We start from the raw sequence: 18,566 nt of genomic DNA on the forward strand, positions 1-18,566 counted from the left end.
ACCACCGTTCCCAACAGCAGAATGCTGGCAAACCACTCGCATATCGCTAAAGATGGCAGAAAGACTGAAGACATACCTGAGAGGGGAGACCTGTCGTACTAAAAGCCCATTTAATTCTTTGGGACTTAAGACCACATGGATGGGAAACCTCATGGATTTTTAGATGACTTCTGACTTCTGCTGTTTAGGCATTTTTGTAGGTGCTGCAGTTTAACAAAAACCTGAATTGTATTTCCATTTTAGAAGCTTAAGAATTTTGGCAAAGAGTTAGTTATGATGGCACCTGTGCATGGAGAATCTATTGTCCTGATTTAAAAAAGAAATCTAAACATGTCTGAATTCAGCAAAGTCGGCAGAATGCTGCAGAGGAAGTAAAATTTGGTAATGTAAAAGAGCCTTGAGTAACAGAACAGCCAACCCAGGATAACAGGTTAGCTTCTGTTGCTGTGAGTTACCCTCCAGGGCAGGCCTACTGCTGGTGGCTTTGGAACCATGTGCCACAGGATTTTATTTTTAAGTCGTTCTGAGAAACAATTCAGAACAAAGCAAAACACAGACGAACTGATGACAAGTTGTTTGCAATGAGTTAGATTTAAAACATAGACAATGGTGTGTAGTACCTCATTCAGGAGTTAGTTAAAATCTGATGACAACACTTCTCAGTGTAAAGAGAGGCTGCTTGAAAAGAACAATTTGATTTTTAAAAAATAAAACTTCCCAGTAATTCTCTAATCAGTTCTGCAGTTGTTTTTAAAAATAACTGCAGTGAAAACTCAGGATTAAAGTCAAAGTGCAACTATTGCATTGTTCGCATGGTCATTCCTGAAAGATGTCATGTTCCTCCCCACAGTTAAAAATGTGGTATTTTATTAAAACCTGAGATCACATATGTATCAAAGGCAAACTCTTAGAGCTCATGATAAACACTAAATTTCATTTAGTGTTCTACTCTTTGTTTTGTCTGATCCATTTTTTGTCTATTTACAGTCCTGGAGAACTGAACCTCAGGAGGTAGAAGGCTTTTACGGTCCCTCCAAGGAATACTTCCTTTTCAGTATTGCATGGAAGGAACAATAAAGTTACACAGGCTGCAAATTCCTAGTTCTGACAGTAAGATATTTCTGAAAAAACTGCATGAATTGTAAGCATAGCTGCAGATAGTAATCAACACTAAAGAGAAAAATAATTTGGTGTTTAATAAACAAATTCCAGCATTTGTTACTGTGATGCAATCAGTTATACCTGTCTTCGGGAGATTTTTTTCTCACCGAGTATGTTTTCACCTGCTGCTAGCTTCTTATATAAACAGTGCAGTTTATCTGGCTGAGGCACTTCAGCATCAGGAGTCAAGGGAATTTCGAAGTCAGAGGAGCTCTGGGAGTCCCTCCTCAGTTCTAGATCAGGAGTCCTGGAGTTGTCAGTTCTTTCCGCCAGCACATCTTGAACGTAAGCAGTGCCAGCTTCTGCGTCTTTCCCACAGTCTTTGCTTTGCAAGTCACCGGCAACATCGTAGGCACAAGATCTATTTTGACCCAGTGGCTTCTGCCTGCTGTTGTCAGGCTGACTGTCTTTGGCAGTCTCCTGCAATACAGAAACAACGGTTCTGCTCCCACCTTTGCTGAAGCAGCTGAAGTCCAAGGCATTTCTCTCTTGGGAGGTAATGAGTACTGTGTCCATTTGGCTATCCCAGCCCTGGCTCCCCTGCTCCGATATGTGTGTTGACTGAGAAGAATTTTGGGAGGAGATGTGTGTTGAGTCACTTACTCCATCTGAATCACTGAAGAGTGACTGGGACCCACCAGCATCTGCTGAAGATGGGAAGTTGTCCTCATTTTCAGAACTTTCTTCTAGTTTGTTACACTTAAAAAATGCATCCCAGCGAGGGACATGGGCATTAGGCTCCTGTTGGTCGCTAGTTACTCCATTGAAATTTGATGTAGAAGCGGCTTCTGGCTCATGGGAAAGAACCTGAACTGTATTTTTTTCAGATTCTTCTTCATCGTCATCATCATCGTTGTCATCATCATCATTTGATTCCTCACAGTCCACAAAGTCTCCTTGGAGGGAGGTGTAAGTTGTGGTCACTTTGTAACTTTCTGTGCTCTCATTAATGTTTCCTTCAGCATTTTCAGATTGTCCTGTGCTGGAGGGCCTGCTCTCTTCTCTCTGCTGTTTTGAAATCTTAGGCCTTGCGGAGGCTAATTCTGAATCAAAGAGATCATCTTCATCTGTCAAGAAAAGAACAGGAAAAAAAACAATACTAAGAAAAGTTCACATCTCTGGTAAAATTTTGTTGAGAGCAAAGTTTTAATAAAAATTAATTTTGTATAAAGAGAGGAAAAAGTTCTTTAACGCAGATGGAGACTTAGCGGGACATTATTGACAGTGTTTGCCTTGCCTTCTCTAGCGCAGTGCCTTGCAAGGAAAGCTGCTAGTTGCCATCCTCCGTGTAAGCTACAGCAGGTCAGATGTAGCCCTGGTAGACACATTTATTCAGGCCTCTGACATGTTTTGCTGGGACTACGTCACCCTTGCATAGTTGGCACTTCAGAAATGGCCAAAGAGAATGCAGCAGGCCCAAAGTTGTCTTCTAGTTCTGTCTTGGATTTGCATGGCAAGGTTTTGGTAGTGGGGCGGGGGAGGCGGGGTTACAGGTGTGGCTTCTGTGAGAAGATGCCAGAAGCTTCCCCCATGTCCGACAGAGCCAATGCCAGCCGGCTCCAAGATGGACCCGCCACTGGCCAAGGCCAAGCCCATCAACAACAGTAGTACCACCTCTGGGAGAACAGATTTAAGAAGGGGAAATAAGTTGCTGTGGAACAGAAACTGCAGCCAGAGAGAGGAGTGAGAACATGTGAGAGAAACAGCCCTGCAGACCCCCAGGTCAGTGCAGAAGGAGGGGAGGAGATGCTCCAGGCGCCGGAGCAGATTCCCCTGCAGCCCGTGGGGAAGACCATGGTGAGGCAGGCTGTCCCCCTGCAGCCCAGGGAGGTCCATGAGGGAGCAGATCTCCACCTGCAGCCCGGGGAGAGAGGACCCCACACCGGAGCAGGGGGATGCCCGAAGGAGGCTGTGACCCCGTGGGAAGCCCGCGCTGGAGCAGGCTCCTGGCAGGACCTGTGGCCCCATGGATAGAGGAGCCCTGGCTGGGGCAGGTTTTCTGGCAGGACTTGTGACCCGATGGGGGACCCACGCTGGAGCAGTCTGTGCCTGAAGGACTGCAGCCTGGGGAAGGGACCCACGCTGGAGCAGTTCATGAAGAACTGCAGCCCGTGGGAAGCACTCACGTTGGAGAAGTTCGTGAAGGACTGTCTCCCGTGGGAGGGACCCCACGGTGGAGCAGGGTAAGAGTGAGGAATCCTGCCCCTGAGGAGGAAGGAGCGGCAGAGACAGCATGTGATGAACTGACCCCAACCCCCATTCCCCAACCCCCTGCGCTGGTTGGGGGAGGAGGGAGAGAATTTGGGAGAGAAGCTGTGCCCGGGAAGAAGGGAGGGGTGGGAGGAAGGTGTTTTAAGATTTGGGTTTATTTCTCATTATCCTATTCTGGTCGATTGGTAATAAATTAAGTTAATTTTCCCCAAGTTGAGTCTGTTTTGCCCATGATGGTAATTGGTGAATGATATCTCCCTGTCCTTATCTAGACCCAGGAGCCTTTCATTATATTTTCTCTCCCCTGTCCAGCTGAGGAGGGGAGTGATAGAGCAGTTTTGGTGGGCACCTGGCATCCAGCCAGGGTCAAACCACCACAAGTTCCCAAGTGGCTTTCCCAGGGCTATGTACAGCATCCATTTACATTTACCATCGTGCGTTAAAAAAGTTACTAGGTGCTAAAAGGCCAGCATTGTGAGATAATGAAGATCATCTCCACAAGACAGGAGGTGACAAAAGTCAGAAGAAGCTTTACAAGGGACAGTATAGAACTGCGGGCTGGAACTCTTCCAGAAACTTAAAGGGCTGTTGAGCATTAAGTACATTTTAAGATTGCAAACAAGTGTCCTTTTACACAATTAGCACTCTCTCACCCTCCTAAGATGTAAGTTCAATTTCATTTATATTTCTCCTTTCTGACTGTTGCTTTGAACACAGACAACGGTGAACACCATGGCTTTTGGCACCTCTGCTTCGTCTCAGACTTTCATTTAAGGCACAGAAGCACCAACAGAACCTTTACCTGTATCAGATAAGTCTCTCTTGTGGACTCTCTTCAGTGTTCCTAAGGGCTTGTACCTGGGTTCCACGTTTCTCCTGTATGACCTGCATAAAGGCTTTAATCTGAGGTGAATGAGAAAAGCAATTAATCTTTAGAACTCAGCAGATACTTTCAGGAGCAAAAGTAAATCTTTTAACTTAAGTACACTGCTTCATGCCTTTCACAGGCACCGCAGCAAAAGTGTTAAAGCAAAGGCAGCAATAGCTAGGGAAAAGTTCTTAATTCATTGGTGAACTTAGGCAGCTTAAAGGTAGAAATCTGCCATTTCTATATATTTACCTTAAAACACGTACACCATTTGGAAACTATCTTTTAGTCCCTTGCTTAGAGAAGACAAGATGACAGGTTCAAAATCTGACTGCAGTTTTATCCAATAATTGTAAAGTACCTCCTTTCTTATTAAGGAGGAAAAGAAAAAGGAGCAAAGAAATGAGTACTCATTTTGTTCAGACCGAGTGACACCACTGCTCTTCTGTTCCATTAGAGCGCTTTCTAAGCTGACAACATCTGTAGCAGCACAAAAGAACAGGCTGCTGTGATGCTGTACAGAGGGTAGGAGTTCAAGTCCCCAGAGAAACCTGCTTTAAAAGAAATTTCTGAGAAGTAGCAATGACAAACAGAAATGGGTCACAGAATAAAGTGAGATGAATGTCTATTCAGATTCCACCCAAATAACGTTTAAGAGCAGAGAAGCCTCTATACATAGATACAAGTAGTGTGTGGAACACAAACTCTCAGACTTAGCACAACATACAAGTATTCTTCAGAAAGCTGAAGTCTGCAGGACTGAATATAGAAAAAAAATCTGAATTATCAGAGAAGCAAAAGGCAGTGGCCTGCTTGAGAGGCTGGGATTCAGGCGGGGAGCTGTCCTTACAAGAATAGAGATGAGATCACCTCCATTCAGCTGCCACTTGTCACTTACATTTCCATGACTTTGTCTTCTCCCCCACCCACTGGCAGTACATTGGGATACACATTCACAGGACGGATATAGCTCAGGAAATCCTTAATCTAAATTGAAGAAAAGAAGAAGCAGTTCAACAAGTTACATCAACAGTTAATAATTTCACTTAATGGCAGCACTGATCAAAGCACACCCACAAGTACTACCGGTTGTCTCATGTAAAGACCAATATGACCCATGAGCCAAACTCCAGCAAAGTGGATAGCTCTGTAACAAGAGAACAGGTCTGAAAGGATGCTGAGAACTCAGCCACACCTACCACCTCACCAGTTATCAACTACTGTGCAGACCATCACCATCTCTGAAAGAAAAGGCTAGACAGACCTGTTGCTACGGAATGCGATCCAGCGCTTCACTGTCTTTACTGCTGTAGATCTTTTCAGACCTGCATTTTTCTTACTGGACTTCAAGTCCCTAGCTGTGCAGATCAGGTATTCCCTTCCTCAAAGACTTTTTCTAAAGTCTCCTTTCAGTCCACTATAAAAGCCCATTATGACAAAACATACTTGTTTTGCCTTACTCTGTTGTCTTCTAGATGCTCTCCAGACAGTAAATTTCTTGAAGAATTGTGTGAAGACGGTTTGGGGCACTCTACTCCAGCTGAGGCTTTATCAGTGCTGAGCACTGAAAAAGTTTGCAGATTACACTCCTATCTACACAGACCAGTAGGACCCATATATTTTTGCACATGGAGGTATTAGTCTGTTACTCCCCATATTCTGCCAGCGAAGCTGCCACGTATGTACTACACTAGTACCTCCATTTAAAATTCTGCATGGCAGAGAAAACTAAAACTTAACCAGGATCTTGAAAACAGGACTGTCTTCTTAGGGCTCTGAATAATCTCCATTTTGTATGTGCAAGGCTTTGTGACAGTTTAATTGTTAGCACTGATCCAGTTTCAGTTCAGTTTCTTAGGAGAGAGAAGCATTTTAAGAAGTGGATTGAGTCATACTAAATGAAAGTGTGATTCTGGAGAGGATGCTGCCATGACCAATTTTCCTTTTAGTCTTTAACACAGAAAGAGGAGTAACAGTGGCAGCTACGATGTAAGAAAATTGTTTAAATGTGTGGGCAGGGAAAAGAAAGCAAGGCCACCCAAACCCGAGTCACAGCAGATAAACAATGTATTGAAACCTGAAATTCCACGCTTTAAGCATTGCATAGTTACACAATAATCTAAAACAGAAAGGCAGTCAAAACAATTGTAGCACTGACCTACACTTCAAGGAGAACAAAAAACTAGGCTTGTAATCCCGCCCTACCTTAACATGCTCTTCTGCAGCTATATTAAAACAAACTTTTCTGTCTTCAGCATCCAGAACTTCCTATCCCCTTATGTCTTATTACTGAAAAGAATTTTTTATTGTGACATGTCATCCACTCCAAAATAATCAGAACTCCTTTAATTTTTTTTTAATCAATGTATACTCAGTACTACAAGTATACAAACCTCGCTGTATGAAGAGTGGAAAGAGAAACAGGCTCTGTATGTACTCTCCCCAGTCCTAAAAAAAAGAGGATGCACAAAAATTAGGTAACTGCTCCTCATCCTTAGTCAACAGGCAAGCATAACCTACTCTTAAAAAGTCCATTCTGAGATTCAGCTGTACAACTGTCAGGCAAGATATGCACCTGAAACAACAGGCTTCTGCATGGCCCAAATGCTCACCTCACTATTACATTGGTTTTCTTGATCCTTTCTCCAAACCACATAGTGGAGGGTTTGATGCTGATTATGTGCAAGGGAGTTCCATTTTGGCAAGTCATCCCACAGGGCAGTCTGTTGCCTCGAAAGTAGTCATCATCCTGACAAATGCAATATAAAATTAAGCGTAATCCTGACCTTTTTTCCCCCAGAAATTGAGCAATGTAGTATCTAGCCAGACCAAGTTTTCATCTCACTTCCAACTCCTTTGAACAATCTTTGTTGTTGTGTGTTGCTTCTATAGTGCAGCTGCCAAAGCAAATCAATCACAAAGATCAATGCCCCAGCGTGCCGTCTCCAGTTCTACCTGCACTCCTCCAAGTTGGAGCCTTCAGCTTGATAAGACATCCTGGAAAGGGAAGGCCGTATATACGACAAGCACACAGCGTGTGGCTGCAGGAGTCATCATCTGAGCTGCTTTTGGTATATTTAAATGGATAATACCTGACATAATCTGCTGCTTGTCTTTGAAACGGGGAGCCAAAGGGGAGCCAAAGGAACCTTAGTAGGTATAGTAATTATCTAGCTTATAATGAAGTTAAAGAAATTTCAATAGAGGTAGACATGGCCCAAGAGGATGAGAAGTGGTGCTTAACGTTTGCAATGTTGGCCCAAGGGGATGAGAAGTGATGCTTAATGTTTCCATTGTTGGTCCAAGAGGATGAGAAGTGATGCTTAATGTTTGCATTGTTGAGGCTGGCTGGGACAGGAGATAGTCCCTGATAAGAAGCAGCAGTCGACCCCAAAAAAACCAGCCAAGACCGGCCTTGCGACTTTTGGAACTAATTTTAATATGAAGCGGGGATAGATCATGCCTATGTATAGGTGTATTGCGAAACTCCATGTATATGTAACACTTGACTGTATAAATTTGAAGGGAACTGCCGCGTCAGGTGCGCACAACTTTGGTGGGACTACCCCCCCCCCCCCCCCCCCCCCCCCCCCGTGCTGCCCAGCGCTGAATAAACATACCTACTTTACAATCTCACTGATTGTGGAGTCTGTTTCTGCACGTCAGTCTTAGTTCATTTAAAAACATAATTTTCAAGTTTGAAATACAATTAAACTATTTCTAGCATCCATCAGCTAATATATTTTTTCCCTTTTTTACTTTTTTTTTTTTTTTTTAAAAAACTTCAACCCATTAACTAAAGTTCTCACTCTTCTTTACTTTGGCCCAAATCTTCATTAGCACAATAGGACCAAAACATTAGCACCTATAACCAGTTTTTCACAGCAAAGTTAGCAGAGGCTTTGCAATATGATACATACCCGAGGATGTCGACAGGCATGAATCTGAGTGTGTCGATCTGTAGTAACATGGTAGAGGATTTCTGGCATGTTTCTGAACATATCAAGTTTGTTCACGTGCACCTAGAGAAAGGCAGAGTTTACTCTTAATTAGTTCAATGTGTTTGCCAGACTGCAGCTGGAGCAACTATACAGATGTGGTTCTGCTCTCAACAAATGCTGGTAGGCATTTAAACAGTTACTACCCACTAATAGTGTCCAAGTGGACAAGTGTTAGCCAAAAGTAGCTTGGACATCTAGAAGAAGCAGAACATACCTCCTATGCTGAAGAGGGATGAATATTCATCAAAGAAAGTCAGAATATACCTGCTTACTATTAACATCATATGTAAATGAGAAGGCTTTTATCATTCACAAGATATAAGGGAGAGAGGTAAACACTGAGCTTGAAAACTAGGGATTAACTAAATTCTCCCGGGAGAGCCCAGATTTTCCAGACTGAAATCAACTAGTTAACTCATTTTGAGCACAACTGTTGCTTTTTAAGTGAAGTTAATGAAAGCAGGCACAACTTTCACATACAGCAGTCCTCTGAACAGCCATTTCCAGCTCAATGACTGGCCACAATCATTACTGAGGATCTGTTCTAAAGCAACAATTATAGAAACGTTACCTTGATTCCAAGTTCCTCACTGAGGTTTATGAATAAATATTCATATCCGTAAGCAGCTTTACAGTTCAGCCACACAACATGATAGCGAGTCAGTGAAGTCCAGCTTCGCACTAACTCTAAGATCCCATTTAAACATTCCTCCTGAAAAGTTTAGAAAACGTTGTGAATCATCTTTGAAGATACTTCCAAAGTGCTGTGATTTGGCAATGCAAAATGGCATTGCCTTGCAAGACTTACCTAACAAAGGGGTGGTTAATTAATTAGCAGCTTTAAGGACCTTTCCTCTCAGAGCCTATTTAGACTTACCCGGCTTGGTATGTGATAAAATTTGGGATCACAGAAAGTAGTGTCCAAATACACACTCTGGATGTCTTTTACTCTGAAAGAGAAAAATGTGATATCAGAGTGAGCATTGCATCATGTACCAAGATATACCACTTCCTGTCTCTCCAAAAGGAGGCAGTTCTTCCTGTTTATTACAAAGAGCAAGTCAAAAGGGGCTTGTAACTGCACGATTGCCTGACTGCAAATATATTTAATCCAGAATAAAAAATGAGGAAAAAGAGTACATTATTCCTGAATTGTCCGTGCCTGTGTGATCTTTTATTCTTTCTAAATCCCACGAATAGCTGAAGTCTCACCTGGTCCCTGAATGCAAAAGCTCCATTCTGGCTGCTTCTCCTTTTGCAAGCCTGAAATCCCCTGTATACAGCACAGTGCCATTTTCACCTTCAAACAAAAACCTACAAACAGGAACACTTTGGTCAAACTCAACAATATAAAGCATTAAATGCCAGGTGTTGATTTGTTACCTTGTTTAGGGCAGCCTATGTGACTAACATATCATGTAACAGAAATACTGGGCTCAATTTGGTCCTAGAGTAATTTCAGATAAACGAAATAATTCAGACTCAGTATGTCTGGAAAACAACCTGTGCCTAGGCTGGTCAGAGTTGAAGACAAAAGCCTCATAGATACTGCTGCAGCCAAAGGAATCTATTAGGCATCTGTACCAGGAAGCTGGGCACCTTCTTTTTCATGTCATACTTAAGAAATGGAGGATTTCTTTTTAATCAGTTTTGTACGTCATTTTAAAGTACAGTTGAAATCAAGAAAGTTGTTGTTCATACGCATGGGGAAAAGTAATCTGCCCCACCACGGTAACAGCTTCTGTCTGGACAGATCCCAGTACAGTGGTTTCCCAGTCTTGACCAAAGCTGGTAGGCCCTGCCACAACAGTATTACCTCCAAGTAAGAATTTTAAATTCACTAGCTTTTTCTAGTTAGAAAAAAAACAGTACTTACTAAGAACTCTATAGGACAAATTTCTCAGCAGAGACATTTAGAATATTGAAAGGACGTACATGACCGATCCTGGACAGTGACCAGCTGGTAGAAGCGTCACTTCTATATCTTCCTTCTGGAAGAGATGGGTTAGCATTATTTTCACACTATAGTAAGTACTCCCAGTACTTTCACTGACACAGTGAAAGCAATGCATTACTCCCCAAAGCCTCTTGCAGCATTTAGCATTGCTTTTGAATGAAGAGTGTCTTCACATTCCAACAAGCCCTGAAACGCAACGACCATCTTGTAATGCCAGAAGTGACGACTGAATATTGTACAGTGCTCATAAAAGCAAGCCAGCCAGAAGACAATCCTACTTCCTTGGTTCCTGGTGAACAAGCATAGAATCATAGAATAGTTTGGGTTGGAAGGGACCTTTAAAGGTCATCTAGTCCAACACCCCTGCAATGAGCAGGGACATCTTTAACTAGACCAGGTTGCTTAGAGCCCTATCCAACCCAACCTTGAATGTTTCCAGGGATGGGGCATCCACAGCCTCTCTGGGCAACCTGTTCCAGTGTTTCACCACCTTCATTGTAAAAATTTTCTTCCTTATATTTAGTCTAAATCTACCCTCTTTTAGTTTAAAACCATTAACCCTTCTCTTACCACAACAGGCCCTGGTAAAAGGTCTGTCCCCATCTTTCTTACAAGCCCCCTTTAGGTACTGAAAGGCTGCAGTAAGGTCTCCCTGGAGCCTTCTCTTCTCCAGGCTGAACAACCCCAACTCTCTCAGCCTGTCTCCACAGGAGAGGTGCTCCAGCCCCCTGATCATTTTTGTGGCCCTCCTCTGGACCTGCTCCAGCACGTCCATGTCTTTCCTGTACTGGGGCCCCCAGAGCTGGACACAGTACTCCAGCTGGGATCTCACCAGCACGGCGTAGAGGGGCAGAATCACCTCCCTCAACCTGCTGGCCATGCTTGTGATGCAGCCCAGGATATGGTTGGCTTTCTGCGCTGTGAGCACACGTTGCCAGCCCACGTCCAGCTTTTCATCCACCAAGCATCCACCAAAATCATGGAAATATCTTGGGGGATGCTTTGCCTGGAGATGCTCTACCAGACCTTTAAGTCCTGCACTTAAAGCTTGTTAAAATAAGCCAGGAAATACAAAGTGAAAAAGTCACAAGAGCAATAGGTAAGACAGAGATCACTAATATCCTAGAAAGTCATTACCAAAAAAATGCTATGATAGTAAGAACAAAGCAGGCAAGAAGAATTCATGTGGCTGCACGTCTTGGAGAGAAGGGGAACATATATTTGAAAAATAGCTTGTCCACTTGGGATGTTACAGATAATATCTGTTTCCCATGCTCATTTAAACAGTATTACTGTCCATAACAAATACACGAATCTTTTTTTTTTTTTTTTCCTGTAACTTACCTCACCAGATGTTTCATCTACTAAAGAAATCTGAGTTGGGGTTTCAACTTCCAATGCAACCTGTAACAAAATGAATAAATGCATTACAGGATTTACTGAACATTCTGTTTCATGCTTATGGCTAAGTATTTTCTATGTAGACATCTTCAGCACCCACTGCAGCTATTGCTAAGTGTCACAGTTTAACCCCAGCCAGCGACTAAAGCACCACAGAGCTGCTCACTCAATCCCCCTGCACCAAGTGGGATGGGGGAGAAAATCAGAAGGAAAAAGGTAAAACTCGTGGGTTGAGATAAGAATAGTTTAATAGAACAGAAAGGAAGAAACTAATAATGATAATAATAATAAAATTACAATAATAATAAAAGGATTGGAATATATAAAACAAGTGATGCACAATGCAATTGCTCACCAGTTGCTGACCGATGCCCAGTCAGTTCCCGAGCAGCAATCCCCCCCAGGCCAACTTCCCCCAGTCTATATACCAGGCATGACGTCACATGGTATGGAATATTCCTTTGGCCAGTTTGGGTCAGCTGCCCTGGCTGTGTCCCCTCACAACTTCTTGTGCCCCTGCAGCCTTCTCACTGGCTGGGCATGAGAAGCTGAAAAGTCCTTGACTTAGTATAAACACTGCTTAGCAACAACTGAAATCATCAGTGTGTTATCAACATTCTTCTCATGCTGAATCCAAGACATAGCACTATACCAGCTACTAGAAAGAAAATTAACTCTATCCCAGCTGAAACCAGGACACTAAGCCTGTAAAATTAAGCTCATTTTCCCATAGTAAGTAAAGTTTCCATTTCCAGTGGAAAAAAAGTTTCCTAAAGATTATCTAAAAATGAAATGGAGATAACTCAATCAAGGTGTGCATGCCTAAAAAAGTTAGAACATGTTGGACTTCTAACAGCAACAGCTCTAGTTTCTCTGGCTGGATCATATGCCTTATTTTTGGATGACTGCAAAGTCCAAGACATCCCAGTGCCAGAGCACACCAGCAGACCTTGCTAGGACAGATCTCTGTGCTACAGCACTTCTTCTCACTGTTCCCTATTACCAGAAGCAGAGCCCACAAATCACATGCAGCACATACTTCTGTGTTTGTGTAGAGCTGATTAATCTATAGATCGCAATTAATCCTGTTTTACCATTATTTTCTAATAAAAGAGTCCTACAACATACATGCTCTGTGGCCGTCTGCAAGGTCAGTGCTGCTATTCAGGCTCCTCTCTCATCCTCCTGGTTTTTATTCCTTTGTTTCAGACAACATTTGTATATAATTCTCCTGCCCAAAAAAGCCAAAGTGAAAGGAAAGTCTCCTGTCATTACCCTCCTTAGATATAACCTCCAGCTTCTCAGCTGAGCAGTCTCCTCAGCAGCTTGGGTTTCAGTGCACTAGATGAATTCACAAGACACCACATCGCAAATTTCTGGGCAACTCCACAAGATCCATTCAGTTCACACACTCACACAAAGGTGGTAACATTTGGCTTCTCCACCAGAAACCACACCACCAGGCAAACTCAGAGCTTGCTCGAAAACATAGATATGTGTGTCAAAAAGTATTTTATACTAGGAATTCAAGCCACTAGCAAGAGTTTGTTTTTTTAAACATCAATACTAATTTTACCATCTACAGTTTCTGAAGCTGAATAAACTCAAGAGGCCAATGTAAATTCTGCATGCTCAATATTTCTCAGTAATTCTAAAATTTCCTACTGCAGTTAAACAATTGTCAAGTTTTAGATCTAAACTGCCTGAAGAATTCTTCACTGACAGCCACAGTTTAGCTTCACAACCATGAATGATAATATCTACAGCAGAGTTCTCCCCTCATCTTTGACAGTTTAAATATTAAAGCCAGCAGCAGATATAAAGAACTTCTTATGCTGTACATAAAAATAAAGGTCAGACTGGAAATCATAAAAACATTTTGCTGAAAGATGACAACCTGATTGCTTCTTTCAGTCTGGTGAATATCAAATCAGTGTTAATTCATTCCTCAGTCACACTACAAGTACAAAACTTATATGTTGTAAGGCAAAGCTTGTGGACAAGATATCCAACACCTACTATCTGATTTAGGGCCTGTGCAGCTCATGCCATCACCAGCAGTCACTCCTGGGAGCAGCAGCTGCAAACATCTATGTATTTTTTTTTAACGCTGTTGATTTGTGTTAGCTGTGCTTCATCTTATACTGTACCACAGGTACCTCTGGCATCTCTTCCAAGATTAAGATGTTCTCAAACAGGCATGTCAGGACCAGCACTGCATACTTTCCTTTTACCGCTCATACAAACTCCTAATAGCTTAGAGATATCTTCCCTGAAGGGACCCCTTCTTCTAGGTTAAACACAAGGGATACTGGAAGCAAACGGACACAAGCTTAAAAACAAAAATAAAAAACCCCCAACCAACACAAACAAAAACCCCACCACAAACCTACCCCATTTTATTTTTGCTAGTCCAAGAAGGTTAGAAAAATTGTCACCTATGCACACTGTGCTCCTTCACACATCAAACATGCCTAAGGCATGTTCAGAGTCTTTTTTACATGATTCAGGAATCATGTTCATGCTCCAAATCATTAAATCTTTCAGTTTCTCAAGGCTTCATATAAAGTTAGTTATCTTCTTGCTCAGCTTCACAATTAAATTAGGACCTTGAACAGAAAAGTCCCCTACTTCTCTTTTTTCTCTTACCCAGACTTACCTCCGAGGTCCCACTCGTATGAGTTTCTTTGGATGTGGAGCTTAAGACGCACACTTACAACCTATTTAAGGAAACTCTGAGCCATAACTCCCCCAAGGAAACAAGTTTCAGCTTGCCTGAACTCCTTCTTGACCTTCCATTTGACTAGGAAATTCTCCTGTCCTTGCTTGGGGGATACAGCAAAATCCTTGCCCTATGTGATGATGTAGATGCATACAGTAAGATGTGAAAAGAAACATGTTCAATTTCAAAGCCCACATCTGCAAAGGGAAGGAAATAACTACAAGTCACACCCATACATGACCACTGATCACTTGAAGTTTGGCTCCAAACAGTGGAACTCAAGTAAACTGATTAAGTTCTTCAGTGATTTTACATCACTAAAACATTTTATGTTAGAGATAATCCATTTTCCAAAAAGCAAAGAAAAACAATATAACTAAAAGATTATATATACCCCAAGCAATACAAAATTTTAAATGAAGCAAGAGAGAAATGAAATAAGGACAGGAGCAAAGAGACATGAGCAAGGTAAGGAAATCAAAGAGTGTTTTGGGTTTGTGTGGTGGGGGCTACAGAGGCAGCTCCTGCAAGAAGCTGCTAGAAGCTTCCCTGGCTCCAAGTCAGACCAGCCTCTGGCCCAGGCTGAGCCCATCAGTGACGGTGGTATCGCCTCTGGGAGAACAGATTTAAGAAGGGGAACCTGCAGCAGGGGGGGAGATTGGAACACGAGAGGAAGCCCTCTGCGAGAGGAACCCCTCTGCGGGTACCGAGGTCAGGGAGGAAGGCGGGCAGGAGGGGCTGCCCCCGCAGCCCGTGGGGAGACCCGACGGCAGGCTGTCCCCCCCAGCCCGCGGAGGGGAGCGGGGGAGCAGATGCCCACCTGCAGCCTGGGGAGAGAGGAGCCCACGCTGGAGCAGGGGGATGGCTGCCCCCCAGGATGGCCGCGACTCCGTGGGAAAGCCCACGCTGGAGCAGGCTGTGACGGAAGGACTGTAGCCTGTGGGAAGGACTCACATTGGAGAAGTTCGTGAAGGACTGTCTCATGTGGGAGGGACTCCACGCTGGAGCAGGGGAGGAGTGAGGAGTCCTCCCCCTGAGGAGGAAGGAGCGGCAGAGACAGCGCGTGATGAACTGACCTCAACCCCCATTCCCCGTCCCCCTGCACTGCTGGGGAGAGAGGAGGGAGAGAATTTGGGAGTGAAGTTGAGCTGGAAAGGAGGGAGAGGTGGAGGAAGGTGTTTTAAGATTTGATTTTATTTCCCATTATCCTTGTTTTGAGTTGCTTGGTAGTAAATTAAATTTATTTTGTTTTTTTCCCCAAGCTGAGTCTGTCTTTTGCCCATGACCACAGTTGGTGAGTGATCCTTCCCTGTCCTTGTCTCAACCCACGAGCGTTTCTTTGTATTTTCTCCTCGTCATCCCACCCGGGGCAGGGGTGGAGCGAGCGAACAGCTTCGTGGTGCTTTGTTGCCAGCTGGGCTTAAACCATGGCAAAGTGATACAAATGATCAACGTACAGAGGGAGGACATTTAAAGCTGAAGTTGAGAGAAAAGGATAAATTTTGTGGAGGGAAAAATAAGATTAAAAAGTAAACAACAATAAACCAATCCCACATAGCAAGCAGCAAGGAAAGGCATACTGATGTAGGTACTTAAGCCCTGAAACACTGTATCAACACAAATACCAATATTTAGACATTTCTGAGGAGGGGAAGCTGCTTCTTCCCTAGAATCACTGCTTGGAAAGCATTAATTTAAAAATAAACAAAAACTCACGATGTGATTCTCCCAAAACTTGTATTTCCAGCTAGTCAACAGCAATTCCTTAGTTACTGGTGAGCAGTATAATTTAACTTTCAGGCTGTGAGAACACAAAAACATAGATGAGTGTTTTTTGAAGTAGAGGCAGAGAACAATCTAACGATGCATCAGCACCTGGCACCTAGTACATCAAAACATGGGCTCAGACCCCTCTCTCCTCTGAAGAGACCTGCAGAGCAGTAAGCCTGCAGAAGCTGTTTTGCCCCAACCTGAAGCAGGATGAATGCGAGTTAGACCACCTTGTTGAGCAGGCTTTTCTTCAACACAGCAAACCCAAAGACTTATCTGTGTGTGCCCCTGCCTGCCTGGTTTTGTGCAGACATAAATAAAGTGTGTGGTACACGGTCACATGTACAGGCATTTTTGCTTGTTCCTGTACCCACCAAGGTCTGTTTCAGACGTGCATGCTTTCCCTGGAACAAGCATTTGGGACAGTTGGCATTCAGCAGAACACCGAGTACTTCCTATAAAGCTCTAGCTTTTGCACAGTGCACAAAGAGACCTGACGAGCAAAGAGAGATTCTCTGCTTGCATTTGAGGAGATGTAATATCTACTCTAATAAATTAAACAGTGCCTAGGAACTGGCCCACAACCTCTCTGGGCCCATTACTATGTTTGATCATCCTCACGGTAAAAAGAAAAGGTCTCACTTGCCCTTTCATTATGGACCTCCAAGAAGAGTCTGGCTCCATCTTCTCTACCCCTACCTGCAGTGATACATGGTTGTCTCCTACTCTTAAGGCTGAAGACATCCAGCTCTCAGCCTCTCCTCACACATCACGTACTCCAGCCTCAGACCAGCTTGGTGGTCCTGCTCCAAAAAAACAATGTTCTGTTTTGTTCAGGGGAGCCCAGGACTGGATTCAGTACTGCAGGCAAAGTCTCACAAGTGCTGACCAGAGGGGAACAACTGTCTCCGTCAAACTGCTGGCTACCCACTTGCTCATACGCCTCAGAGCACAGCTGGCCTCCTTCACAGCACAGGCACAGTGCTGTCTCCATGCACTGACACACTCCCAGGGAACAAAAGGAGGGATCCTCATGAAGTTCATGAACCTCATGAGGTTCAACAAGGCCAAGTGCAAGGTCCTGCACATGCCTCAGGGCAATCCCCTGTATCAGTATGGGCTGGGGAATGAAGGGATTGAGAGCAGCCCTGAGGAGAAGGACTTGGGGGTATTAGTGGAAGAAAAACTGAACATGACCTGGCAGTGTGTGTTTGCAGCCCAGAAAGCCAACTGTATGCTGGGCTGCATCAAAAGCAGCGTGACCAGCAGGTCGAGGGAGGTGATTCTGCCCCTCTACGCTGTGCTGGTGAGATCCCACCTGCAGTACTGCATTCAGCTCTGAGGCCCTCAACATAAGAAGGCCATGGACCTGTTGGGGTGGGTCCAGAGGAGGCCACGAAGATGATCAAGGGGCTGGAGCACCTCTAATATAAAGACAGGCTGAGAGAGTTGGGGTTGTTCAGCCTGGAGAAGGCTCTGGGGAGACATGATTGCAGCCTTCCAATACCTAAAGGAAGGCTACAGGAAAGCTGGAGAGGGACTTTTTACAAGGGCATGTAGTGATAGGACAAGGGGTAATGGCTTTAAACTGAAAGAGGGGAGATTTATATTGGGTGTAAGGAAGAAGTTCTTCACTGTGAGGGTGGTGAGGCATTGGCACAGGTTGCCCAGAGAGGTTGTGGCTGCCCCATCCCTGGCAGTGTTCAAGGCCAGGTCGGATGGGGCTTTGAGCAACCTGGTCTGGTGGAAGGTGTCCCTGCCCATGGCAGGGGGGTTGGGACTAGATGGTCTTTAAGGTCCCTTCCAACCCAACCCCTTCTGACTCTGTGCCCCTATGACCCACACCGGTTCCCTTACCCAATTTCCTCACGCTTTGCTCTGAACCAGCCGCCTCCTCCTCAGGGCTCCTGACCCTGCGTGCAGAGGCGCAGGCCGGGCCGGGGAGGCAGCCGCCGAGGCCGGGCCGCACCGGCGCATCCCTCAGCAGTGCGGGGCAGCCCTGCCCGCCCTCTCCCTCTCCCTCTCCCCCTCAGCCGGCCCGTACCTGCCCTCCAGCCTCCTCTTCAGGGCGGGCGCCCGCAGCCCCTTCATGTGATCTGGGGAGACAGGGCACGGCCGTCACTCGGGGCGGGGGGGGGGGGGGGGGGGGGGGGGGGGGTCCGTAGCGGGTTGCCATGGAGACGGGCCGGGGGGGGCGGGGCTCACCCTTGTGGCAGTGCGAGAGGAAGTAGGCGCGCGCGCGCAGGTTGTCGCGGTCGAAGCGGTCGATGGACACGGCGGGGTACTCGCGCACGCGACCCCCGAACCGGCTCATGGCGGCTGAACGGCGAGTCGCTTCCGCCACGCTCCATCCCGCCCGGCGCCCCGCCTCCGCCGCCCGCAGCCAATCGCGAAGCGGCTCCGCCTCCTGCCGGCCTATCAAGGCGCGCGGCGGGAGAGGCGGGAACGGCTTCTTAAAGAGGCGATGGCGGGCGG

The 18,566-nt window shown here is 45.0% G+C and overlaps 1 protein-coding gene across 3 annotated transcripts; it reads right to left on the reverse strand.

Annotated features, from left to right (window-relative positions):
- Positions 1–1,171: 1,171 nt before the first annotated feature.
- On the reverse strand, positions 1,172–18,439 carry DCLRE1C (DNA cross-link repair 1C). Of its 3 annotated transcripts, none has more exons than XM_030014592.1 (14): positions 18,297–18,439; positions 18,136–18,187; positions 16,038–16,122; positions 11,543–11,602; positions 10,177–10,232; positions 9,454–9,555; positions 9,119–9,191; positions 8,813–8,953; positions 8,161–8,262; positions 6,853–6,989; positions 6,634–6,688; positions 5,139–5,227; positions 4,175–4,275; positions 1,172–2,228 (listed from the first exon to the last, which is right to left on the reverse strand). In XM_030014592.1, the coding sequence occupies exons 1-14, from the start codon at positions 18,403–18,405 to the stop codon at positions 1,237–1,239; spliced, it is 2,154 nt and encodes a 717-aa protein (XP_029870452.1). In that variant the 5' UTR covers positions 18,406–18,439; the 3' UTR covers positions 1,172–1,236. The 3 variants fall into 3 exon arrangements, with proteins under 3 accessions (XP_029870452.1, XP_040979613.1, XP_040979614.1); XM_041123679.1 differs by lacking the exon at positions 18,297–18,439 and adding an exon at positions 16,791–16,894 and having other exon boundaries at positions 18,136–18,168; XM_041123680.1 differs by lacking the exon at positions 16,038–16,122 and having other exon boundaries at positions 18,297–18,344.
- Between the last annotated feature and the right edge of the window lie 127 nt (positions 18,440–18,566).

Source organism: Aquila chrysaetos, chromosome 5, assembly GCF_900496995.4.
Source record: "Aquila chrysaetos chrysaetos chromosome 5, bAquChr1.4, whole genome shotgun sequence".
NCBI classification, from domain to species: Eukaryota; Metazoa; Chordata; class Aves; order Accipitriformes; family Accipitridae; genus Aquila; species Aquila chrysaetos.

Bases quoted from the DNA above. Each gene is read 5' to 3' on its own strand.
- DCLRE1C (XM_030014592.1), bottom strand. From the start codon at position 18,405: ATGAGCCGGTTCGGGGGTCGCGTGCGCGAGTACCCCGCCGTGTCCATC. The intron at 9,556-10,176 runs GTACGTCCTTTC...TCCTGTTTGTAG, and splicing joins CACTGTCCAGGATCGGTCAT to GTTTTTGTTTGAAGGTGAAA. The intron at 4,276-5,138 runs GTAAGTGACAAG...CATTCACCTCAG, and splicing joins GAAGACAAAGTCATGGAAAT to ATTAAAGCCTTTATGCAGGT.